At 44.2% G+C, this 27,823-nt stretch overlaps 1 protein-coding gene across 1 annotated transcript in view; it reads left to right on the forward strand.

Annotated features, from left to right (window-relative positions):
* Window positions 1–27,823, forward strand: part of slc5a8l (solute carrier family 5 member 8, like) — a 97,541-nt gene that overhangs the window by 59,516 nt on the left and 10,202 nt on the right. Inside the window, exons 9-11 of the mRNA XM_068007245.1 lie at window positions 8,974–9,083; window positions 13,198–13,265; window positions 15,428–15,514. Of these exons, the coding sequence (XP_067863346.1) occupies window positions 8,974–9,083; window positions 13,198–13,265; window positions 15,428–15,514 (265 nt within the window). The remainder of the gene's footprint in view (window positions 1–8,973; window positions 9,084–13,197; window positions 13,266–15,427; window positions 15,515–27,823) is intronic.

The raw sequence follows: 27,823 nt of genomic DNA on the forward strand, positions 1-27,823 counted from the left end.
TGTCTCTAGTACTGTCTCCTCCAGTATTAATGCACTGATTGTATCCCATTGGTCTGTCTCTAGTACTGTCTCCTCCAGTATTAATGCACTGATTGTATCCCATTGGTCTGTCTCTAGTACTGTCTCCTCCAGTATTAATGCACTGATTGTATCCCATTGGTCTGTCTCTAGTACTGTCTCCTCCAGTATTAATGCACTGATTGTATCCCATTGGTCTGTCTCTAGTACTGTCCCCTCCAGTATTAATGCACTGATTGTATCCCATTGGTCTGTCTCTAGTACTGTCTCCTCCAGTATTAATGCACTGATTCTATCCCATTGGTCTGTCTCTAGTACTGTCTCCTCCAGTATTAATGCACTGATTGTATCCCATTGGTCTGTCTCTAGTACTGTCTCCTCCAGTATTAATGCACTGCTTGTATCCCATTGGTCTGTCTCTAGTACTGTCTCCTCCAGTATTAATGCACTGATTGTATCCCATTGGTCTGTCTCTAGTACTGTCCCCTCCAGTATTAATGCACTGATTCTATCCCATTGGTCTGTCTCTAGTACTGTCTCCTCCAGTATTAATGCACTGATTGTATCCCATTGGTCTGTCTCTAGTACTGTCTCCTCCAGTATTAATGCACTGATTCTATCCCATTGGTCTGTCTCTAGTACTGTCTCCTCCAGTATTAATGCACTGATTGTATCCCATTGGTCTGTCTCTAGTACTGTCCCCTCCAGTATTAATGCACTGATTGTATCCCATTGGTCTGTCTCTAGTACTGTCTCCTCCAGTATTAATGCACTGATTCTATCCCATTGGTCTGTCTCTAGTACTGTCTCCTCCAGTATTAATGCACTGATTGTATCCCATTGGTCTGTCTCTAGTACTGTCTCCTCCAGTATTAATGCACTGATTCTATCCCTTTGGTCTGTCTCTAGTACTGTCTCCTCCAGTATTAATGCACTGATTGTATCCCATTGGTCTGTCTCTAGTACTGTCTCCTCCAGTATTAATGCACTGATTGTATCCCATTGGTCTGTCTCTAGTACTGTCTCCTCCAGTATTAATGCACTGATTCTATCCCATTGGTCTGTCTCTAGTACTGTCTCCTCCAGTATTAATGCACTGATTCTATCCCATTGGTCTGTCTCTAGTACTGTCTCCTCCAGTATTAATGTACTGATTCTATCCCATTGGTCTGCCTCGAGTACTGTCTCCTCCAGTATTAATGCACTGATTCTATCCCATTGGTCTGTCTCTAGTACTGTCTCCTCCAGTATTAATGTACTGATTCTATCCCATTGGTCTGTCTCTAGTACTGTCTCCTCCAGTATTAATTCACTGATTCTATCCCATTGGTCTGTCTCTAGTACTGTCTCCTCCAGTATTAATGCACTGATTCTATCCCATTGGTCTGTCTCTAGTACTGTCTCCTCCAGTATTAATGCACTGATTCTATCCCATTGGTCTGTCTCTAGTACTGTCTCCTCCAGTATTAATGCACTGATTCTATCCCATTGGTCTGTCTCTAGTACTGTCTCCTCCAGTATTAATGCACTGATTCTATCCCATTGGTCTGTCTCTAGTACTGTCTCCTCCAGTATTAATGCACTGATTGTATCCCATTGGTCTGTCTCTAGTACTGTCTCCTCCAGTATTAATGCACTGATTGTATCCCATTGGTCTGTCTCTAGTACTGTCTCCTCCAGTATTAATGCACTGATTGTATCCCATTGGTCTGTCTCTAGTACTGTCTCCTCCAGTATTAATGCACTGATTGTATCCCATTGGTCTGTCTCTAGTACTGTCTCCTCCAGTATTAATGCACTGATTCTATCCCATTGGTCTGTCTCTAGTACTGTCTCCTCCAGTATTAATGCACTGATTGTATCCCATTGGTCTGTCTCTAGTACTGTCTCCTCCAGTATTAATGCACTGATTCTATCCCATTGGTCTGTCTCTAGTACTGTCTCCTCCAGTATTAATGCACTGATTGTATCCCATTGGTCTGTCTCTAGTACTGTCTCCTCCAGTATTAATGCACTGATTGTATCCTATTGGTCTGTCTCTAGTACTGTCTCCTCCAGTATTAATGCACTGATTGTATCCCATTGGTCTGTCTCTAGTACTGTCTCCTCCAGTATTAATGCACTGATTGTATCCCATTGGTCTGTCTCTAGTACTGTCTCCTCCAGTATTAATGTACTGATTCTATCCCATTGGTCTGTCTCTAGTACTGTCTCCTCCAGTATTAATGCACTGATTGTATCCCATTGGTCTGTCTCTAGTACTGTCTCCTCCAGTATTAATGCACTGATTGTATCCCATTGGTCTGTCTCTAGTACTGTCTCCTCCAGTATTAATGCACTGATTGTATCCCATTGGTCTGTCTCTAGTACTGTCTCCTCCAGTATTAATGCACTGATTGTATCCCATTGGTCTGTCTCTAGTACTGTCCCCTCCAGTATTAATGCACTGATTGTATCCCATTGGTCTGTCTCTAGTACTGTCTCCTCCAGTATTAATGCACTGATTCTATCCCATTGGTCTGTCTCTAGTACTGTCTCCTCCAGTATTAATGCACTGATTGTATCCCATTGGTCTGTCTCTAGTACTGTCTCCTCCAGTATTAATGCACTGCTTGTATCCCATTGGTCTGTCTCTCGTACTGTCTCCTCCAGTATTAATGCACTGATTGTATCCCATTGGTCTGTCTCTAGTACTGTCCCCTCCAGTATTAATGCACTGATTCTATCCCATTGGTCTGTCTCTAGTACTGTCTCCTCCAGTATTAATGCACTGATTCTATCCCATTGGTCTGTCTCTAGTACTGTCTCCTCCAGTATTAATGCACTGATTCTATCCCATTGGTCTGTCTCTAGTACTGTCTCCTCCAGTATTAATGCACTGATTGTATCCCATTGGTCTGTCTCTAGTACTGTCCCCTCCAGTATTAATGCACTGATTGTATCCCATTGGTCTGTCTCTAGTACTGTCTCCTCCAGTATTAATGCACTGATTCTATCCCATTGGTCTGTCTCTAGTACTGTCTCCTCCAGTATTAATGCACTGATTGTATCCCATTGGTCTGTCTCTAGTACTGTCTCCTCCAGTATTAATGCACTGATTCTATCCCATTGGTCTGTCTCTAGTACTGTCTCCTCCAGTATTAATGCACTGATTCTATCCCATTGGTCTGTCTCTAGTACTGTCTCCTCCAGTATTAATGCACTGATTCTATCCCATTGGTCTGTTTCCATTACTGTCCCCTCCAGTATTAATGCACAGATTCTATCCCATTGGTCTGTCTCTAGTACTGTCCCCTCCAGTATTAATGCACTGATTCTATCCCATTGGTCTGTCTCTAGTACTGTCTCCTCCAGTATTAATGCACTGATTCTATCCCATTGGTCTGTCTCTAGTACTGTCTCCTCCAGTATTAATGCACTGATTCTATCCCATTGGTCTGTCTCTAGTACTGTCTCCTCCAGTATTAATGTACTGATTCTATCCCATTGGTCTGTCTCTAGTACTGTCTCCTCCAGTATTAATGCACTGATTGTATCCCATTGGTCTGTCTCTAGTACTGTCTCCTCCAGTATTAATGCACTGCTTGTATCCCATTGGTCTGTCTCTCGTACTGTCTCCTCCAGTATTAATGCACTGATTGTATCCCATTGGTCTGTCTCTCGTACTGTCCCCTCCAGTATTAATGCACTGATTCTATCCCATTGGTCTGTCTCTAGTACTGTCTCCTCCAGTATTAATGCACTGATTCTATCCCATTGGTCTGTCTCTAGTACTGTCTCCTCCAGTATTAATGCACTGATTCTATCCCATTGGTCTGTCTCTAGTACTGTCTCCTCCAGTATTAATGCACTGATTGTATCCCATTGGTCTGTCTCTAGTACTGTCCCCTCCAGTATTAATGCACTGATTGTATCCCATTGGTCTGTCTCTAGTACTGTCTCCTCCAGTATTAATGCACTGATTCTATCCCATTGGTCTGTCTCTAGTACTGTCTCCTCCAGTATTAATGCACTGATTGTATCCCATTGGTCTGTCTCTAGTACTGTCTCCTCCAGTATTAATGCACTGATTCTATCCCATTGGTCTGTCTCTAGTACTGTCTCCTCCAGTATTAATGCACTGATTGTATCCCATTGGTCTGTCTCTAGTACTGTCTCCTCCAGTATTAATGCACTGATTGTATCCCATTGGTCTGTCTCTAGTACTGTCTCCTCCAGTATTAATGCACTGATTCTATCCCATTGGTCTGTCTCTAGTACTGTCTCCTCCAGTATTAATGCACTGATTCTATCCCATTGGTCTGTCTCTAGTACTGTCTCCTCCAGTATTAATGTACTGATTCTATCCCATTGTTCTGCCTCGAGTACTGTCTCCTCCAGTATTAATGCACTGATTCTATCCCATTGGTCTGTCTCTAGTACTGTCTCCTCCAGTATTAATGTACTGATTCTATCCCATTGGTCTGTCTCTAGTACTGTCTCCTCCAGTATTAATACACTGATTCTATCCCATTGGTCTGTCTCTAGTACTGTCTCCTCCAGTATTAATGCACTGATTCTATCCCATTGGTCTGTCTCTAGTACTGTCTCCTCCAGTATTAATGTACTGATTCTATCCCATTGGTCTGTCTCTAGTACTGTCTCCTCCAGTATTAATGCACTGATTCTATCCCATTGGTCTGTCTCTAGTACTGTCTCCTCCAGTATTAATGCACTGATTCTATCCCATTGGTCTGTCTCTAGTACTGTCTCCTCCAGTATTAATGCACTGATTGTATCCTATTGGTCTGTCTCTAGTACTGTCTCCTCCAGTATTAATGCACTGATTGTATCCCATTGGTCTGTCTCTAGTACTGTCTCCTCCAGTATTAATGCACTGATTGTATCCCATTGGTCTGTCTCTAGTACTGTCTCCTCCAGTATTAATGTACTGATTCTATCCCATTGGTCTGTCTCTAGTACTGTCTCCTCCAGTATTAATGCACTGATTGTATCCCATTGGTCTGTCTCTAGTACTGTCTCCTCCAGTATTAATGCACTGATTGTATCCCATTGGTCTGTCTCTAGTACTGTCTCCTCCAGTATTAATGCACTGATTCTATCCCATTGGTCTGTCTCTAGTACTGTCTCCTCCAGTATTAATGCACTGATTGTATCCCATTGGTCTGTCTCTAGTACTGTCCCCTCCAGTATTAATGCACTGATTGTATCCCATTGGTCTGTCTCTAGTACTGTCTCCTCCAGTATTAATGCACTGATTCTATCCCATTGGTCTGTCTCTAGTACTGTCTCCTCCAGTATTAATGCACTGATTGTATCCCATTGGTCTGTCTCTAGTACTGTCTCCTCCAGTATTAATGCACTGCTTGTATCCCATTGGTCTGTCTCTAGTACTGTCTCCTCCAGTATTAATGCACTGATTGTATCCCATTGGTCTGTCTCTAGTACTGTCCCCTCCAGTATTAATGCACTGATTCTATCCCATTGGTCTGTCTCTAGTACTGTCTCCTCCAGTATTAATGCACTGATTCTATCCCATTGGTCTGTCTCTAGTACTGTCTCCTCCAGTATTAATGCACTGATTCTATCCCATTGGTCTGTCTCTAGTACTGTCTCCTCCAGTATTAATGCACTGATTGTATCCCATTGGTCTGTCTCTAGTACTGTCTCCTCCAGTATTAATGCACTGATTCTATCCCATTGGTCTGTCTCTAGTACTGTCTCCTCCAGTATTAATGCACTGATTGTATCCCATTGGTCTGTCTCTAGTACTGTCTCCTCCAGTATTAATGCACTGATTCTATCCCATTGGTCTGTCTCTAGTACTGTCTCCTCCAGTATTAATGCACTGATTGTATCCCATTGGTCTGTCTCTAGTACTGTCTCCTCCAGTATTAATGCACTGATTGTATCCCATTGGTCTGTCTCTAGTACTGTCTCCTCCAGTATTAATGCACTGATTCTATCCCATTGGTCTGTCTCTAGTACTGTCTCCTCCAGTATTAATGCACTGATTCTATCCCATTGGTCTGTCTCTAGTACTGTCTCCTCCAGTATTAATGTACTGATTCTATCCCATTGTTCTGCCTCGAGTACTGTCTCCTCCAGTATTAATGCACTGATTCTATCCCATTGGTCTGTCTCTAGTACTGTCTCCTCCAGTATTAATGTACTGATTCTATCCCATTGGTCTGTCTCTAGTACTGTCTCCTCCAGTATTAATACACTGATTCTATCCCATTGGTCTGTCTCTAGTACTGTCTCCTCCAGTATTAATGCACTGATTCTATCCCATTGGTCTGTCTCTAGTACTGTCTCCTCCAGTATTAATGTACTGATTCTATCCCATTGGTCTGTCTCTAGTACTGTCTCCTCCAGTATTAATGCACTGATTCTATCCCATTGGTCTGTCTCTAGTACTGTCTCCTCCAGTATTAATGCACTGATTCTATCCCATTGGTCTGTCTCTAGTACTGTCTCCTCCAGTATTAATGCACTGATTGTATCCTATTGGTCTGTCTCTAGTACTGTCTCCTCCAGTATTAATGCACTGATTGTATCCCATTGGTCTGTCTCTAGTACTGTCTCCTCCAGTATTAATGCACTGATTGTATCCCATTGGTCTGTCTCTAGTACTGTCTCCTCCAGTATTAATGTACTGATTCTATCCCATTGGTCTGTCTCTAGTACTGTCTCCTCCAGTATTAATGCACTGATTGTATCCCATTGGTCTGTCTCTAGTACTGTCTCCTCCAGTATTAATGCACTGATTGTATCCCATTGGTCTGTCTCTAGTACTGTCTCCTCCAGTATTAATGCACTGATTCTATCCCATTGGTCTGTCTCTAGTACTGTCTCCTCCAGTATTAATGCACTGATTGTATCCCATTGGTCTGTCTCTAGTACTGTCCCCTCCAGTATTAATGCACTGATTGTATCCCATTGGTCTGTCTCTAGTACTGTCTCCTCCAGTATTAATGCACTGATTCTATCCCATTGGTCTGTCTCTAGTACTGTCTCCTCCAGTATTAATGCACTGATTGTATCCCATTGGTCTGTCTCTAGTACTGTCTCCTCCAGTATTAATGCACTGCTTGTATCCCATTGGTCTGTCTCTAGTACTGTCTCCTCCAGTATTAATGCACTGATTGTATCCCATTGGTCTGTCTCTAGTACTGTCCCCTCCAGTATTAATGCACTGATTCTATCCCATTGGTCTGTCTCTAGTACTGTCTCCTCCAGTATTAATGCACTGATTCTATCCCATTGGTCTGTCTCTAGTACTGTCTCCTCCAGTATTAATGCACTGATTCTATCCCATTGGTCTGTCTCTAGTACTGTCTCCTCCAGTATTAATGCACTGATTGTATCCCATTGGTCTGTCTCTACTACTGTCCCCTCCAGTATTAATGCACTGATTGTATCCCATTGGTCTGTCTCTAGTACTGTCTCCTCCAGTATTAATGCACTGATTCTATCCCATTGGTCTGTCTCTAGTACTGTCTCCTCCAGTATTAATGCACTGATTGTATCCCATTGGTCTGTCTCTAGTACTGTCTCCTCCAGTATTAATGCACTGATTCTATCCCATTGGTCTGTCTCTAGTACTGTCTCCTCCAGTATTAATGCACTGATTGTATCCCATTGGTCTGTCTCTAGTACTGTCTCCTCCAGTATTAATGCACTGATTGTATCCCATTGGTCTGTCTCTAGTACTGTCTCCTCCAGTATTAATGCACTGATTCTATCCCATTGGTCTGTCTCTAGTACTGTCTCCTCCAGTATTAATGCACTGATTCTATCCCATTGGTCTGTCTCTAGTACTGTCTCCTCCAGTATTAATGCACTGATTCTATCCCATTGGTCTGTCTCTAGTACTGTCTCCTCCAGTATTAATGCACTGATTCTATCCCATTGGTCTGTCTCTAGTACTGTCTCCTCCAGTATTAATGCACTGATTGTATCCCATTGGTCTGTCTCTAGTACTGTCTCCTCCAGTATTAATGCACTGATTGTATCCCATTGGTCTGTCTCTAGTACTGTCTCCTCCAGTATTAATGCACTGATTCTATCCCATTGGTCTGTCTCTAGTACTGTCTCCTCCAGTATTAATGCACTGATTCTATCCCATTGGTCTGTCTCTAGTACTGTCTCCTCCAGTATTAATGCACTGATTCTATCCCATTGGTCTGTCTCTAGTACTGTCTCCTCCAGTATTAATGCACTCATTCTATCCCATTGGTCTGTCTCTAGTACTGTCTCCTCCAGTATTAATGCACTGATTGTATCCCATTGGTCTGTCTCTAGTACTGTCTCCTCCAGTATTAATGCACTGATTCTATCCCATTGGTCTGTCTCTAGTACTGTCTCCTCCAGTATTAATGCACTCATTCTATCCCATTGGTCTGTCTCTAGTACTGTCTCCTCCAGTATTAATGCACTGATTGTATCCCATTGGTCTGTCTCTAGTACTGTCTCCTCCAGTATTAATGCACTGATTCTATCCCATTGGTCTGTCTCTAGTACTGTCTCCTCCAGTATTAATGCACTCATTCTATCCCATTGGTCTGTCTCTAGTACTGTCTCCTCCAGTATTAATGCACTCATTCTATCCCATTGGTCTGTCTCTAGTACTGTCTCCTCCAGTATTAATGCACTGATTGTATCCCATTGGTCTGTCTCTAGTACTGTCTCCTCCAGTATTAATGCACTGATTCTATCCCATTGGTCTGTCTCTAGTACTGTCTCCTCCAGTATTAATGCACTCATTCTATCCCATTGGTCTGTCTCTAGTACTGTCTCCTCCAGTATTAATGCACTGATTGTATCCCATTGTTCTGTCTCTAGTACTGTCTCCTCCAGTATTAATGCACTCATTCTATCCCATTGGTCTGTCTCTAGTACTGTCTCCTCCAGTATTAATGCACTGATTGTATCCCATTGGTCTGTCTCTAGTACTGTCTCCTCCAGTATTAATGCACTTGCTGCTGTCACTGTGGTGGACTTCATCAAACCTCACGCCACCTTCTCGGAGCAGAAACTTTCTTGGATCACAAAGGGACTCAGTAAGTGAGATTTCATACTTTCCAATAATTTGATGCATGTACGATCGACTTGATTCATTTCTTCACACAAATACAATCAGCACTACAATGTTCTTCCTCCTCTCTGTGTACCCACCACATGGAAATCAACACTTTACATATCAATGCTATTCTTTACCATGACCTCAAAACTGTGGAATTCCTTCTCGCTTTCAGTCTTTCCCTCCCCTTGCAAACTATAGGCTCTTAAAAGCAAACCTCAACCCCATATAATTGTTATTTCCTGATTTAGCTCATTAGCTTTTTTCAGCTTTGATGGTGGTCTGCACAATGTACCTTCACTCATTGGCGAGGTTTTCAATTTTTAAAAACCCTTTTTGAACCATCTTCACATACACACTGTCAGCTCTTGTATGTAGAATGCAGGTGATGTGAACCCTGTGTTATTGTAGATGAACCAGTGGGAAACTCAATATTAACTCAGGAGACCTATTGTTGGAGCCACTGCTAATCGCAATTTTGAATCAATTCAAAATGTCAAGTCTAGTACTGTACTTACTGTTATTCACACACCCTGTTTTAGCTATGGAGTGCTGTATAATGTGCCAGAGGAAGACAGCATCTCATGGAGAAACAGTGAGACCTGAGGTGTCATACTGCAGGAGTTACACTGGAGGGATTAATCTTCCCTGTAACTATGTAGAGTTTCCTATGACACCAATCCCCATAGGCATTTTTCTGTTTGAGTTGAGTTGCTGGTTCTGACTATCTACAATTTGTATATTATAGTGGGTAGGCTGTGCTCCTGATGGTTTTGAGTGGCACTGACTTGGCTCTGACAGATAATTCCCCCCCTCACCAATACTAATATCTCTAAATAAGCATGATGTAAATAGACACCATCATTATCTTTTAATACTGTACACAGACACCTTCATCACCTTCCTTGCTGTAGATGGACACCATTATCATCTTCTATGCTGTAGGAGAATCATAGAATCATAGAAAGGTTACAGCACGAAAGGAGGCCATTTGGCCCATTGAATCTGTGCCGGCTCTATGCAAGAGCAATCCAGCTAGTCCCACTCCCCGCCCTTTCCCCATAGCCCTGCAAATTTTTTCCTTTCAAGTACTTATCCAGTTCCCTTTTGAAGGCCATGATTGAATCTGCCTCCACCACCCCCTCGGGCAGTGCATTCCAGATCCTAACCACTCGATGTGTAAAAAAGTTTTTCCTCATGTCACCTTTGGTTCTTTTTCCAATCACCTCAAATCTATGTCCTCTGGTTCTTGACCCTTCCGCCAATGGGAACAGTTTCTCTCTATCTGCTCTGTCTAGACATTTCATGATTTTGAATACCTCTATCAAATCTCCTTGCAACCTTCTCTGTTCCAAGGAGAACAATCCCAGCTTCTCCAGTCTATCCACGTAACTAAAGCTCTCATCCCTGGAATCATTCTAGTAAATCTTTTCTGCACCCTTTCTAAGGCTTTCACATCTTTCCGGAAGTGTAGTGCCCAGAACTGGACACAATATTCCAGTTGTGGTCGAACCAGCGTTTTATAAAGGTTCATCATGACTTCCATACTTTTGTACTCTGTACCGCTATTTATAAAGCCCAGGATCCCGTATGCTTTTTTAACTGCTTTCTCAATCTGCCCTGCCACCTTCAACGATTTGTACACATATACCCCCAGATCTCTCTGTTTCTGTACCCCTTTTAGAGTTGTGCCCTCTAGTTTATATTGTCTCGCCTCATTCTTCCCACCGAAACGTATCACTTCGAATTTTTTGCGTTAAATTTCATCTGCCACGTGTCCGCCCATGCCACCAGCCTGTCTATATCATCTTGAAGTCTATCACTATCCTCCTCACTGTTTACTACCCCCTTCCAAGTTTTGTATCATCTGCAAATTTGGAAATCGTGCCCTGTACACCCAAGTCCAAGTCATTAATATATATCAAGAAAAGCAGTGGTCCCAGCACTGACCCCTGGGGAACACCACTGTACACCTCCCTCCAGTCCGAAAAACAACTATTCACCACTACTCTCTGTTTCCTGTCACTTAGTCAATTCTGTAACCAATTTGCTACTGACCCCTTTATTCCATGGGCCGCAATCTTGATGATAAGCCTACCGTGTGGCACTTTATCAAATGCCTTTTGAAAGTCCATATACACCACGTCAACCGCATTGCCCTCATCTACCCTCTCTGTTACCTCATCAAAAAACTCTAACAGGTTAGTTAAACACGATTTGCCTTTAATAAATCCGTGCTGGCTTTCCCTAATCAATCCACACTCGTCCAAGTGACTGTTAATTCTGTCCCGAATTATTGTTTCTAAAAGTTTCCCCACCACCGAGGGTTAAACTGACTGGCCAGTAGTTGCTGGGTTTATCCTTACACCCTTTTTTGAACAAGGGTGTAAAATTTACAATTCTCCAGTCCTCTGGCACCACCCTCCTATCTACGGATGTTTGGAAGATTATGGCCAGTACCTCCGCAATTTCCACCCTCAGCAACCTAGGATGCATCCCATCTGGACCATAGATAGTCACCATCATCATTCTTCCAAGCTGATATTGTCAACTCAGAGATAACCCTTTCAGACAACTTTTTGCAATATTGATAAATTTTAACAATAAAAATTATCTACCATTGTGTTTTTTCTAACCATTTGTGGTCCCCTATTCTATACTGACCTCTGATACAATGCATATCGTTTATCACTGCCTCTCTAACAGAGAATGATACAATTCCCATCCCCAAAATGCTTTTTTGCATTATCCCAAAAGAAAGCTTCAAAAAGAGAGAGGTTCATCACTACCCTGATCTGAAGGATTCCTGGCTCAGGTTAACAATAAACCCTGTGGACTCTGGTATTTCTGTTTTCGTTTTGCAGGGTTAACTGATTGGAAGTTGTTTTACAGATAACGGTGGTCATTCCTGCCTGAGGCTGGGGTGGGTTCCCTTGATGGTGTGTCTTGTTGCTAAGTAACCCAGTGCACAAAGACTTTAAACCAGACCTGCCCATTCTGTTTGTTGAGTGTGTACAGTCCGGGCTGTGTGTGGACTCCTGGCCACATTTCCCCACATTACAACAGTGACTACACTTCAAAAGTACTTCATTGGCTGTGAAGAACTTTGGGATGTCCTGAGGTGGTGAAAGATCCGATAGAAATGCATGTTTGTTCTTTCTTTTTCAACTTACCTATTCACCACTCTTGATTAATCAGAAGTGATGCTGTGGGAACACAAGACTCAAAGGTGACCAGTTAATTAATAGTGATTGTTTAATTAATTCAAATTTAGATGGCCTTAAAAGATTCAGTTAATTGGCGCTTTGTGAAGAACCAAAGGAATGTGAAAATATAACACGTGAATGGTTTGTGAGACAAAATCATGGGAATGGCCACTGTTTAACAATGACTCTAATTGGATGGATTTCCTCCCACTATACCTCCCAAAATCAGACAGGCAAGGCTGTCACAACATCCACACCTCGACTTGTCTTCCCCTCCCCCTCTCTCCATCCCAGTAGGGAAGACCAGGCTCCACCCCTTCACATCTAAATGACGGTGGAGAGGCAGCACTCAGCACCCCTATCAAATTCCATGCCTGCTACCGTTGACCTTAGGGACCGTGAGGAGAGGGGTGATGGTAGACCCTGGGACAGGGCAGGATGCCCAATCATGCCCCTTTTGGAGGGAGAGGACGTCCGTCTCTTCAGGCACCTTACCTGCCCCTAGAGGGCTTTTGGGTCAGTAAGAGCCTCTATCCCAGGAGTGCCACAGAAATCTTCAGGGCATTCTTGCCCCTTTATTGATGCCACCTTCTCCACGAGGTGTTGTATTGGGTGCCCTGCTACAGCTCTGCTGTGTCCTGTCCTGCAAAGTAAATGAGGCCCGGGGGTTGGGGCAGGATGCAGAAATCCCACTCTGATGCCCTCCCCCTCGGACAGGAGGAGGGAAATCCAGCCCAGTAACTCAAATTTCATTTTCATTACATTGGATTCCAGGATTTTACCAGTGGATTGAATTCCATCCATTTTTCTAAGAAGTCTTGGTCATGGTGTATGCTGGATTCGTCAGCGAGATGCTCTTCTCTACCAATTACTCATGTGTTTCCGTAGGTTTACTGTTTGGAGTCATCTGTATTGGAATGGCTGCATTATCCTCTCTGATGGGAGGAGTGCTCCAGGTAGGATTCACCAGCGTTACAGATGTGATTGGTTTTTTCGCTTTTCTTTTGGGGAATTTTGGTGTTCACCAACATGAGTGATGTTCGTGCTGGTGAATGGAACATTCTCCCATTTCAGGCAACCAGAGTCAGGTATAGAAAAACCCTGCTGAGGAGTCACAATCATTCTACTCTCCATCAATACACCTGAGACTCTCGCTCGAACAGTTCTCCCTAATGCACCACCCAAAGGGCTCTGCAGATACAGACCCCACCCAAAGGGTTCTGCAGATACAGACCCCACCCAAAGGGCTCTGCAGATACAGACCCCACCCAAAGGGTTCTGCAGATACAGACCCCACCCAAAGGGTTCTGCAGATACAGATCCCACCCAAAGGGCTCTGCAGATACAGGCCCCACCCAAAGGGCTCTGCAGATACAGACCCCACCCAAAGGGTTCTGCAGATACAGATCCCACCCAAAGGGCTCTGCAGATACAGACCCCACCCAAAGGGCTCCGCAGATACAGACCCCACCCAAAGGGCTCTGCAGATATAGACCCCACACAAAGGGCTCTGCAGATACAGACCCCACCCAAAGGGCTCCGCAGATACAGACCCCACCGAAAGGGCTCTGCAGATATAGACCCCACCCAAAGGGTTGTACGGATGCAGACCCCACCCAATGGGCCCTGTAGATACAGACCCCACCCAAAGGGTTGTACGGATGCAGACCCCACCCAAAGGGCTCTGCAGATATAGACCCCACCCAAAGGGCTCTGCAGATACAGACCCCACACAAAGGGCTCTGCAGATACAGACCCCACCCAAAGGGCTCTGCAGATACAGACCCCACCCAAATGGCTCTGCAAATACTGACCCCACCAAAGGGCTCCGCAGATACAGACCCCACCCAAAGGGCTCTGCAGATACAGACCCCACCCAAAGGGCTCTGCAGATACAGACCCCACCCAAAGGGTTCTGCAGATACAGACCCCACCCAAAGGGCTCTGCAGATACAGACCCCACCCAAAGGGCTCTGCAAATACAGACCCCACCCAAAGGGCCCTGTAGATACAGACCCCACCCAAAGGGCCCTGTAGATACAGACCCCACACAATGAGCTCTGCAGATACAGACCCCACCCAAAGGGCCCTGTAGATACAGACCCCACCCAAAGGGCTCTGCAGATACAGACCCCACCAAAGGACTCTGCAGATATAAGCCCCTCACAAGGGGCTCTGCAGATACAAGCCCCACACAAGGGGCTCTGCAGATACAAGCCCCACACAAGGGGCTCTGCAGATACAAGCCCCACAACAGTAGAAACCCATTCACAGAGATTCCTGTGGACTGTATTTCTAGTGATTCACCAAAAATGCCAAGGTTAAGAAATCTTTATGAATGGATTGACACCGTCACTACACAGAGAGCAGAGCCATTACGTCCCTGAATAAAGAAGTACCAGGTCCTGCCGATTGACACTTGCTGGGATGGTTGTGTCTGTTTTACAGACCTGACTGAAGTGTAGTTCAATATCTGTTGTGCAATTAGCAATAAAGTGAATGGGAATATCTAGAAACTGATTTCACCAAGCAACAATCTAACGGATAATGTCTTAAAGCACAGAGCAAAGGCCAGAGCATTTTATCACCATTATTTGAAACCTGAGATTAGATTGGATAACTCAGGGCTATCTCACTTTGTATTTCTGTGGTTTTATTCAGTTCTTTGTTTGTGCTGGGTCCAGCTCTGTACAATCAAATTGATAAAAAATATTATCAATTCTTACCTCAATACTGAATGGTTATCAAGATAAACTTTCTAATTGAGAAATTTCAATCCAATAAATATTCTGGACTATTAGTGGCAGTTACTTCATTGGAGTAAAGTTTATTTAATGGAGAATTGGAAAGTTAATTAACATTCTACAACTCCAGAGCAAGCAGCAGCACTTCAGAGCATGTAATTTATTAAAGGGTTAAAGGCAAGCAATTCTCCTGGTGATATCAGTGGCCATAGGGTTAATGCCAGTGTTAAAATAACAGGCAGAGGAATCTGAAATAAACATGTCCGCTGGTGTCCCCAAAAGCAATTTCTCCCTTTAAAGCTGTTCCACATCTCTCTATCACAGATATAATACAAATATACCAACTCGCCACTTTCTCCTTCCCTGTTTTCCAGGCTGCCCTCACTATTTTTGGAGTCATCGGAGGTCCTCTGCTAGGATTCTTCCTGTTGGGCATGATATTCCCTTGTGCCAATTCAATTGTAAGTACCTCGCACACATGTGATCTTGTGACACATAGGACACTAAATTGGGCCGTGTAGCGCCCGTTGTTTCAGCGCTACACGGCCACTCGAGCATCCAAGATGGCGTCTTGGCTGCACACGCACGTTTCCAGCGAGACCTACGCTGGACGCCATCTTGGTATAGGAGTCAGCGCAGGCGCAAATACCGAACTCTGGAATCATGTAAAGTAAAGAGAAAATGGATACAGTGTGCAATGCTGATTTAAAGTGCTAGACATCATTTTGGCACTTAACGCTCAACTCAACGCACAATCTTAACCACGGCCATCTGAACGTGCCTTAGAGTGCCTGGAGGACCCCCCACCAGCGCTATTTAAAGGGAGCATGCAGGATTTACAAATTAGTCGCTGGATTATTGCTTCTGGCTGCTGATGCATTTGTAACTGTTTATGGAGATCTCCTGTACTTGAATATTAGGACGCAGGGACATAGCCTAACATTTAGAGCCAGGACGTGCAGGAGTGAAGTTAGGAAATGCTTCTACACGCAAAGGGTGGGAGAAGTTGGGAACGCTCTTCTGCAAAAGGCAGGTGATGCTAGCTCACTTGTGAATTCTAAATCTGAGATTGATAGATTTCTGTGAACCAAGGGTATTAAGGGATATGGGGCTAAGACGGGTATATGGAGTTAGGTCACAGGTCCTCCCTGATCTCATTGAATGGTGGAACAGGCTCGAGGGGCTACTTGCTGTCACTTGCTGCCTCCTGATATGTGCCACTTTCTCCTGCAAGAAAGCGGGACGTGTGACTGGAGTGATGTGCCTGTCATAGTTGAATAGCTACCAGAGTGTGTGGCCTGTGAGTTGTGGGTGGGCGGCTTGCATCTGTGGTAATGTGTGAAGGTGAGAGAAAGCATCTGATTGGCAGAGATGAGTACTGATGGAAAGAGTTTGTTGGTATGTGGGTGATGGGGGGTGTAGTGTGTGGTGTAGTTGGTAGGAGACGCCACTTGATAGTTGGCCTCACTCACCTTGACTACTCGAGTCAAAGCGTTGAACTTGTTCCTGCACTGCATCCATGTTCGTGGTGCTGTGCGCCTGGCATTGACTTCATTCCCCGCTGCCTCCGACTGCCTTTTGAGCATATGTCTGGAGGATTTCTTGCAAACCCTCCACCCCCCACACGGATATAGGATGTCCCTCCTTCTGTCCACCTCTTGCACCAAGGCCTCTGGTGCATTATCAGAGAACCTTGGTGCACGCACTCTTCGCAGGCCTGGTACAAACTCAGATCGGCAGATTGGTGAGGTCTGGCATGCAGATTGGAGGATGTGGGATTTAGTAGTGCGCAACCTTTATTCAATGTTTTAACATAACTCATCAGTGTGTAAACATAGGGACAGGACCTGCATCTGTGTTTTACCTGTGCGAAGTCTGATCGCCGTTCAGACTCCGTGCAGACAGCAGACTGTTATTTTTAGCAAATAACAGGTACCGGCTACCTTTAGGAGATTTTAAGAGACATCCTCCCTTTAAGAGATTGGGGCTCCCCCTGCTGATGGAAAGTGCAAATTGCATTGAATCAACGTGCAAGGCCTGGATTTCAATGAAGCTTGATGGTGAGTCCTCAGGCCGGACGAAGTTCTCGTCCTGGCTGTACAGGGGCCACTGGGCGCGGGATAGTAGTGGATCACGCTACCGACACCCAATAATAGGCCCTAATTAATTTATCCCCCATATTGCTTTAGGAAACAAATGGTGTTTCTACTGCAGCACTGGATCCTAGTGAATACACAACCAGCACTACACCCTAGTGAGTAGACAATCAGCACTCACTGCAGTGCATTCGAGTGAATGTACACACACCCAACATTGCACTATATCCTAGTGAATACACAACCAGCACTCACGTCACTGCATTTCAGTGAATATACACACACCCAGCACTCACTGCACTGTATCTTAGTGAATCTACACACCCAGCACTACTGCACTGTATCTTAGTGAATATACACACCCAGCACTCACTGCACTGTATCTTAGTGAATATACACACCCAGCATTCACTGCACTGTATCTTAGTGAATATACATACCCAGCACTCACTGCACTGTATCTTAGTGAATATACACACCCAGCACTCACTGCACTGTATCTTAGTGAATCTACACACCCAGCACTCACTGCACTGTATCTTAGTGAATATACACACCCAGCACTCACTGCACTGTATCTTAGTGAATATACATACCCAGCACTCACTGCACTGTATCTTAGTGAATATACACACCCAGCACTCACTGCACTGTATCTTAGTGAATCTATACACACCCAGCACTCACTGCACTGTATCTTAGTGAATCTACACACCCAGCACTCACTGCACTGTATCTTAGTGAATATACACACCCAGCACTCACTGCACTGTATCTTAGTGAATATACACACCCAGCACTCACTGCACTGTATCTTAGTGAATATACACACCCAGCACTCACTGCACTGTATCTTAGTGAATATACACACCCAGCATTCACTGCACTGTATCTTTGTGAATATACACACCCATCACTCACTTCACTGTATCTTAGTGAATATACACACCCAGCACTCACTGCACTGTATTTTAGTGAATATACACACCCAGCACTCACTGCACTGTATCTTAGTGAATCTACACACCCAGCACTCACTGCACTGTATCTTAGTGAATATACACACCCAGCACTCACTGCACTGTATCTTAGTGAATATACACACCCAGCATTCACTGCACTGTATCTTAGTGAATCTACACACCCAGCACTCACTGCACTGTATCTTTGTGAATATACACACCCAGCACTCACTGCACTGTATCTTAGTGAATATACACACCCAGCACTCACTGCACTGTATCTTAGTGAATATACATACCCAGCACTCACTGCACTGTATCTTAGTGAATATACACACCCAGCACTCACTGCACTGTATCTTAGTGAATCTATACACACCCAGCACTCACTGCACTGTATCTTAGTGAATCTACACACCCAGCACTCACTGCACTGTATCTTAGTGAATATACACACCCAGCACTCACTGCACCGTATCTTCCTGAATGTACACACCCAGCATTCACTGCACTGTATCTTAGTGAATCTACACACCCAGCACTCACTGCACTGTATCTTAGTGAATATACACACCCAGCACTCACTGCACTGTATCTTAGTGAATATACACACCCAGCATTCACTGCACTGTATCTTAGTGAATATACACACCCAGCACTCACTGCACTGTATCTTAGTGAATATACACACCCAGCACTCACTGCACTGTATCTTAGTGAATCTACACACCCAGCACTCACTGCACTGTATCTTAGTGAATTTACACACCCAGCACTCACTGCACTGTATCTTAGTGAATATACACACCCAGCACTCACTGCACTGTATCTTCCTGAATGTACACACCCAGCACTGTATCTTAGTGAATATACACACCCAGCATTCACTGCACTGTATCTTAGTGAATATACACACCCAGCACTCACTGCACTGTATCTTAGTGAATATACACACCCAGCACTCACTGCACTGTATCTTAGTGAATATACACACCCAGCATTCACTGCACTGTATCTTAGTGAATATACACACCCAGCATTCACTGCACTGTATCTTAGTGAATATACATACCCAGCACTCACTGCACTGTATCTTAGTGAATATACACACCCAGCACTCACTGCACTGTATCTTAGTGAATATACACACCCAGCACTCACTGCACTGTATCTTAGTGAATATACACACCCAGCATTCACTGCACTGTATCTTAGTGAATATACACACCCAGCATTCACTGCACTGTATCTTAGTGAATATACACACCCAGCATTCACTGCACTGTATCTTAGTGAATATACACACCCAGCACTCACTGCACTGTATCTTAGTGAATATACACACCCAGCACTCACTGCACTGTATCTTAGTGAATATACACACCCAGCACTCACTGCACTGTATCTTAGTGAATATACACACCCAGCATTCACTGCACTGTATCTTAGTGAATATACACACCCAGCACTCACTGCACTGTATCTTAGTGAATATACACACCCAGCACTCACTGCACTGTATCTTAGTGAATATACACACCCAGCACTCACTGCACTGTATCTTAGTGAATATACACACCCAGCATTCACTGCACTGTATCTTAGTGAATATACACACCCAGCACTCACTGCACTGTATCTTAGTGAATATACACACCCAGCACTCACTGCACTGTATCTTAGTGAATATACACACCCAGCACTCACTGCACTGTATCTTAGTGAATCTACACACCCAGCACTCACTGCACTGTATCTTAGTGAATATACACACCCAGCACTCACTGCACTGTATCTTTGTGAATATACACACCCATCACTCACTTCACTGTATCTTAGTGAATATACACACCCAGCACTCACTGCACTGTATTTTAGTGAATATACACACCCAGCACTCACTGCACTGTATCTTAGTGAATCTACACACCCAGCACTCACTGCACTGTATCTTAGTGAATATACACACCCAGCACTCACTGCACTGTATCTTAGTGAATATACACACCCAGCATTCACTGCACTGTATCTTAGTGAATATACACACCCAGCACTCACTGCACTGTATCTTAGTGAATATACACACCCAGCACTCACTGCCCTGTATCTTAGTGAATATACACACCCAGCACTCACTGCACTGTATCTTAGTGAATATACACACCCAGCATTCACTGCACTGTATCTTAGTGAATATACACACCCAGCACTCACTGCACTGTATCTTAGTGAATATACACACCCAGCACTCACTGCACTGTATCTTAGTGAATATACACACCCAGCACTCACTGCACTGTATCTTAGTGAATATACACACCCAGCATTCACTGCACTGTATCTTAGTGAATCTACACACCCAGCACTCACTGCACTGTATCTTAGTGAATCTACACACCCAGCACGCACTGCACTGTATCTTAGTGAATATACACACCCAGCATTCACTGCACTGTATCTTAGTGAATATACACACCCAGCACTCACTGCACTGTATCTTAGTGAATATACACACCCGGCATTCACTGCACTGTATCTTAGTGAATCTACACACCCAGCACTCACTGCACTGTATCTTAGTGAATCTACACACCCAGCACTACTGCACTGTATCTTAGTGAATATACACACCCAGCACTCACTGCACTGTATCTTAGTGAATATACACACCCAGCATTCACTGCACTGTATCTTAGTGAATATACATACCCAGCACTCACTGCACTGTATCTTAGTGAATATACACACCCAGCACTCACTGCACTGTATCTTAGTGAATCTACACACCCAGCACTCACTGCACTGTATCTTAGTGAATATACACACCCAGCACTCACTGCACTGTATCTTAGTGAATATACATACCCAGCACTCACTGCACTGTATCTTAGTGAATATACACACCCAGCACTCACTGCACTGTATCTTAGTGAATATACACACCCAGCATTCACTGCACTGTATCTTAGTGAATATACACACCCAGCACTCACTGCACTGTATCTTAGTGAATATACACACCCAGCACTCACTGCACTGTATCTTAGTGAATCTACACACCCAGCACTCACTGCACTGTATCTTAGTGAATTTACACACCCAGCACTCACTGCACTGTATCTTAGTGAATATACACACCCAGCACTCACTGCACTGTATCTTCCTGAATGTACACACCCAGCACTGTATCTTAGTGAATATACACACCCAGCACTCACTGCACTGTATCTTAGTGAATATACACACCCAGCACTCACTGCACTGTATCTTAGTGAATATACACACCCAGCATTCACTGCACTGTATCTTAGTGAATATACACACCCAGCATTCACTGCACTGTATCTTAGTGAATATACATACCCAGCACTCACTGCACTGTATCTTAGTGAATATACACACCCAGCACTCACTGCACTGTATCTTAGTGAATATACACACCCAGCATTCACTGCACTGTATCTTAGTGAATATACACACCCAGCATTCACTGCACTGTATCTTAGTGAATATACACACCCAGCATTCACTGCACTGTATCTTAGTGAATATACACACCCAGCACTCACTGCACTGTATCTTAGTGAATATACACACCCAGCACTCACTGCACTGTATCTTAGTGAATATACACACCCAGCACTCACTGCACTGTATCTTAGTGAATATACACACCCAGCATTCACTGCACTGTATCTTAGTGAATATACACACCCAGCACTCACTGCACTGTATCTTAGTGTATATACACACCCAGCACTCACTGCACTGTATCTTAGTGAATATACACACCCAGCACTCACTGCACTGTATCTTAGTGAATATACACACCCAGCATTCACTGCACTGTATCTTAGTGAATATACACACCCAGCACTCACTGCACTGTATCTTCGTGAATATACACACCCAGCACTCACTGCACTGTATCTTAGTGAATATACACACCCAGCACTCACTGCACTGTATCTTAGTGAATCTACACACCCAGCACTCACTGCACTCTATCTTAGTGAATATACACACCCAGCACTCACTGCACTGTATCTTTGTGAATATACACACCCATCACTCACTGCACTGTATCTTAGTGAATATACACACCCAGCACTCACTGCACTGTATTTTAGTGAATATACACACCCAGCACTCACTGCACTGTATCTTAGTGAATCTACACACCCAGCACTCACTGCACTGTATCTTAGTGAATATACACACCCAGCACTCACTGCACTGTATCTTAGTGAATATACACACCCAGCATTCACTGCACTGTATCTTAGTGAATATACACACCCAGCACTCACTGCACTGTATCTTAGTGAATATACACACCCAGCACTCACTGCCCTGTATCTTAGTGAATATACACACCCAGCACTCACTGCACTGTATCTTAGTGAATATACACACCCAGCACTCACTGCACTGTATCTTAGTGAATATACACACCCAGCATTCACTGCACTGTATCTTAGTGAATATACACACCCAGCACTCACTGCACTGTATCTTAGTGAATATACACACCCAGCACTCACTGCACTGTATCTTAGTGAATATACACACCCAGCACTCACTGCACTGTATCTTAGTGAATATACACACCCAGCACTCACTGCACTGTATCTTAGTGAATATACACACCCAGCATTCACTGCACTGTATCTTAGTGAATATACACAGCCAGCACTCACTGCACTGTATCTTAGTGAATATACACACCCAGCATTCACTGCACTGTATCTTAGTGAATATACACACCCAGCACTCACTGCACTGTATCTTAGTGAATATACACACCCAGCACTCACTGCACTGTATCTTAGAGAATCTACACACCCAGCACTCACTGCACTGTATCTTAGTGAATCTACACACCCAGCACTCACTGCACTGTATCTTAGTGAATATACACACCCAGCACTCACTGCACTGTATCTTTGTGAATATACACACCCATCACTCACTGCACTGTATCTTAGTGAATATACACACCCAGCACTCACTGCACTGTATCTTAGTGAATATACACACCCAGCACTCACTGCACTGTATCTTAGTGAATCTACACACCCAGCACTCACTGCACTGTATCTTAGTGAATCTACACACCCAGCACTCACTGCACTGTATCTTTGTGAATATACACACCCAGCACTCACTGCACTGTATCCCTTAGTGAATATACACACCCAGCACTCACTGCACTGTATCTTAGTGAATATACACACCCAGCACTCACTGCACTGTATCTTAGTGAATATACACACCCAGCATTCACTGCACTGTATCTTAGTGAATATACACACCCAGCACTCACTGCACTGTATCTTAGTGAATATACACACCCAGCACTCACTGCACTGTATCTTAGTGAATATACACACCCAGCATTCACTGCACTGTATCTTAGTGAATATACACACCCAGCACTCACTGCACTGTATCTTAGTGAATATACACACCCAGCACTCACTGCACTGTATCTTAGTGAATCTACACACCCAGCACTCACTGCACTGTATCTTAGCGAATATACACACCCAGCACTCACTGCACTGTATCTTTGTGAATATACACACCCAGCACTCACTGCACTGTATCTTAGTGAATATACACACCCAGCACTCACTGCACTGTATTTTAGTGAATATACACACCCAGCACTCACTGCACTGTATCTTAGTGAATCTACACACCCAGCACTCACTGCACTGTATCTTAGTGAATATACACACCCAGCACTCACTGCACTGTATCTTAGTGAATATACACACCCAGCATTCACTGCACTGTATCTTAGTGAATATACACACCCAGCACTCACTGCACTGTATCTTAGTGAATATACACACCCAGCACTCACTGCCCTGTATCTTAGTGAATATACACACCCAGCACTCACTGCACTGTATCTTAGTGAATATACACACCCAGCACTCACTGCACTGTATCTTAGTGAATATACACACCCAGCATTCACTGCACTGTATCTTAGTGAATATACACACCCAGCACTCACTGCACTGTATCTTAGTGAATATACACACCCAGCACTCACTGCACTGTATCTTAGTGAATATACACACCCAGCACTCACTGCACTGTATCTTAGTGAATATACACACCCAGCACTCACTGCACTGTATCTTAGTGAATATACACACCCAGCATTCATGGCACTGTATCTTAGAGAATCTACACACCCAGCACTCACTGCACTGTATCTTAGTGAATCTACACACCCAGCACTCACTGCACTGTATCTTAGTGAATATACACACCCAGCACTCACTGCACTGTATCTTTGTGAATATACACACCCATCACTCACTGCACTGTATCTTAGTGAATATACACACCCAGCACTCACTGCACTGTATCTTAGTGAATATACACACCCAGCACTCACTGCACTGTATCTTAGTGAATCTACACACCCAGCACTCACTGCACTGTATCTTAGTGAATCTACACACCCAGCACTCACTGCACTGTATCTTTGTGAATATACACACCCAGCACTCACTGCACTGTATCCCTTAGTGAATATACACACCCAGCACTCACTGCACTGTATCTTAGTGAATATACACACCCAGCACTCACTGCACTGTATCTTAGTGAATATACACACCCAGCATTCACTGCACTGTATCTTAGTGAATATACACACCCAGCACTCACTGCACTGTATCTTAGTGAATATACACACCCAGCATTCACTGCACTGTATCTTCGTGAATATACACACCCAGCACTCACTGCCCTGTATCTTAGTGAATATACACACCCAGCACTCACTGCACTGTATCTTAGTGAATATACACACCCAGCACTCACTGCACTGTATCTTAGTGAATATACACACCCAGCATTCACTGCACTGTATCTTAGTGAATATACACACCCAGCACTCACTGCACTGTATCTTAGTGAATATACACACCCAGCACTCACTGCACTGTATCTTAGTGAATATACACACCCAGCACTCACTGCACTGTATCTTAGTGAATATACACACCCAGCATTCACTGCACTGTATCTTAGTGAATCTACACACCCAGCACTCACTGCACTGTATCTTAGTGAATATACACACCCAGCATTCACTGCACTGTATCTTAGTGAATATACACACCCAGCACTCACTGCACTGTATCTTAGTGAATCTACACACCCAGCACTCACTGCACTGTATCTTAGTGAATCTACACACCCAGCACTCACTGCACTGTATCTTTGTGAATATACACACCCAGCACTCACTGCACTGTATCTTAGTGAATATACACACCCAGCATTCACTGCACTGTATCTTAGTGAATATACATACCCAGCACTCACTGCACTGTATCTTAGTGAATATACACACCCAGCACTCACTGCACTGTATCTTAGTGAATATACACACCCAGCACTCACTGCACTGTATCTTAGTGAATATACACACCCAGCATTCACTGCACTGTATCTTAGTGAATATACACACCCAGCACTCACTGCACTGTATCTTAGTGAATATACACACCCAGCACTCACTGCACTGTATCTTAGTGAATATACACACCCAGCATTCACTGCACTGTATCTTAGTGAATATACACACCCAGCACTCACTGCACTGTATCTTAGCGAATATACACACCCAGCACTCACTGCACTGTATCTTAGTGAATATACACACCCAGCACTCACTGCACTGTATCTTAGCGAATATACACACCCAGCATTCACTGCACTGTATTTTAGTGAATATACACACCCAGCACTCACTGCACTGTATCTTAGTGAATATACACACCCAGCACTCACTGCACTGTATCTTAGTGAATATACACACCCAGCATTCACTGCACTGTATCTTAGTGAATATACATACCCAGCACTCACTGCACTGTATCTTAGTGAATATACACACCCAGCATTCACTGCACTGTATCTTAGTGAATATACACACCCAGCATTCACTGCACTGTATCTTAGTGAATATACACACCCAGCACTCACTGCAATCTGTACTGCCTGTTTTTCCAATTATAATTTTGTTCTTTCTGATTGGCAATTCTACCAATCCCAAAAACAACCAATCCAATTCTATCAAATGTTCTCCTTTTTGAATTCTCTGCTGCACCAACTGCCTGTTATAAAAAGTGACTGATCCCACTGTCCAAAATGATGCATGGTAATACCCAACTGAACTGATCCTCAAACAAGGGGCATCGCTGCCATGACAGAGCCCTGGCTGTGGTATCATGGTCTCTCACTGGGCTCAGCACCAGGCTACAAAGGACAGTTCAATCTGTGAGCAATGCCACGGGAGACACACTCGCCTTGGAGGAAATGGGCCGCACTTGTTCATCTTGAAACCTCTCACAATCAGTTTAGGGACGTTTGTGGAACTGTGCAGCAGTGAACCCCCAGAGCAGTGCAAACAGGGAATCTTTTTTCACGATAGGCTTTACGGAGGTTCAAGCCTCGTTTTATTCCTATCGCGGTTTGTGGCCTTTGCTCTGCAGCTCAGAATCCATTCATCTAATCTCGCTCTCCCGTTAGATCATCGTTGCACTGTCGACGGGCACAGGGGACACGTCATGCCAGCTGCCACCTATGTGTATGATATAGGTGTTAGCCGTGGCTCAGTGGCAGCACTCTCACCTCTGAGTCACAAGGTTGTAGGTTCAAGTCCCACTCCAGGGACTTTAGCACATAATCCAGGCTGACCCTCCAGTGCAGTACTGAGGGAGTGCTGCATTATCAAAGGTGCTGTCTTTCAGATGAGATTTAAACTGAGGCTCTATCTGTCCTCTCAGGTGGACATAAAAGATGCCATGGCACTATTTCGAAGAAGAAGTTCTCCCAGGTGTCCTGGCAAATATTTATCCCTCAATCAACATCACTAAAACACATTATCTGGTCATAATCTCCTTGCTTTTTGTGGGATCTTGCTGTGTGCAAATTGGTTGCCATGTTTCCTACATTACAACAGTGATTACACATCAAAAGTACTTAATTGGCTGCTAAGCATTTTGGGATGTCCTGAGGATGTGAAAGGCGCTATATAAATGCAAGTCTTTCTTTTTTTTCTGATGGTTTCATACAATCTATCAATGGATGGAGTGCAACCCTTTCCTATTTATAAAAGGCATCGCATTGCTGAAAGGCCGTAGCGAGGTTGATGGAGTCTTTCCATTTTCAGGTTCAGGTTGAAGATGAAGTTTACGTTTTAGACTTCCATCGGGTTGAGGCTGAATTTTGAATTCATTCTGGGGTTGTGGGGTAAAACCCTAAAATCAGAAACCCGGCTAAGTAGAGCAGCAAACGAGACCAGGACTCTTGGCTGGGTTCCTTGATACAGTGAGGGGGTGGAGCCTAGTGGCTGAGGTCAGTTATTGTTTGACACTGTGCGTGTCCAGCACCGCCTGTATCCAGCACCGCCTGTATCCAGCACTGCCCGTGTTCAGCACTGTCCGTGTCCAGCACTGCCCGTGTCCAGCATTGCCCGTGTTCAGCACTGTCCGTGTTCAGCACTGCCTGTGTCCAGCGCTGCCCATGTCCAGTACTGTCCGTGTTCAGCACTGCCCGTGTCCAGCGTTGCCCGTGTTCAGCACTGTCCGTGTTCAGCACTGCCCGTGTCCAGCGTTGCCCGTGTTCAGCACTGTCCGTGTTCAGCACTGCCCATGTCCAGCGTTGCCCGTGTTCA

This window comes from Heptranchias perlo, chromosome 27, assembly GCF_035084215.1.
Source record: "Heptranchias perlo isolate sHepPer1 chromosome 27, sHepPer1.hap1, whole genome shotgun sequence".
NCBI lineage: Eukaryota > Metazoa > Chordata > Chondrichthyes > Hexanchiformes > Hexanchidae > Heptranchias > Heptranchias perlo.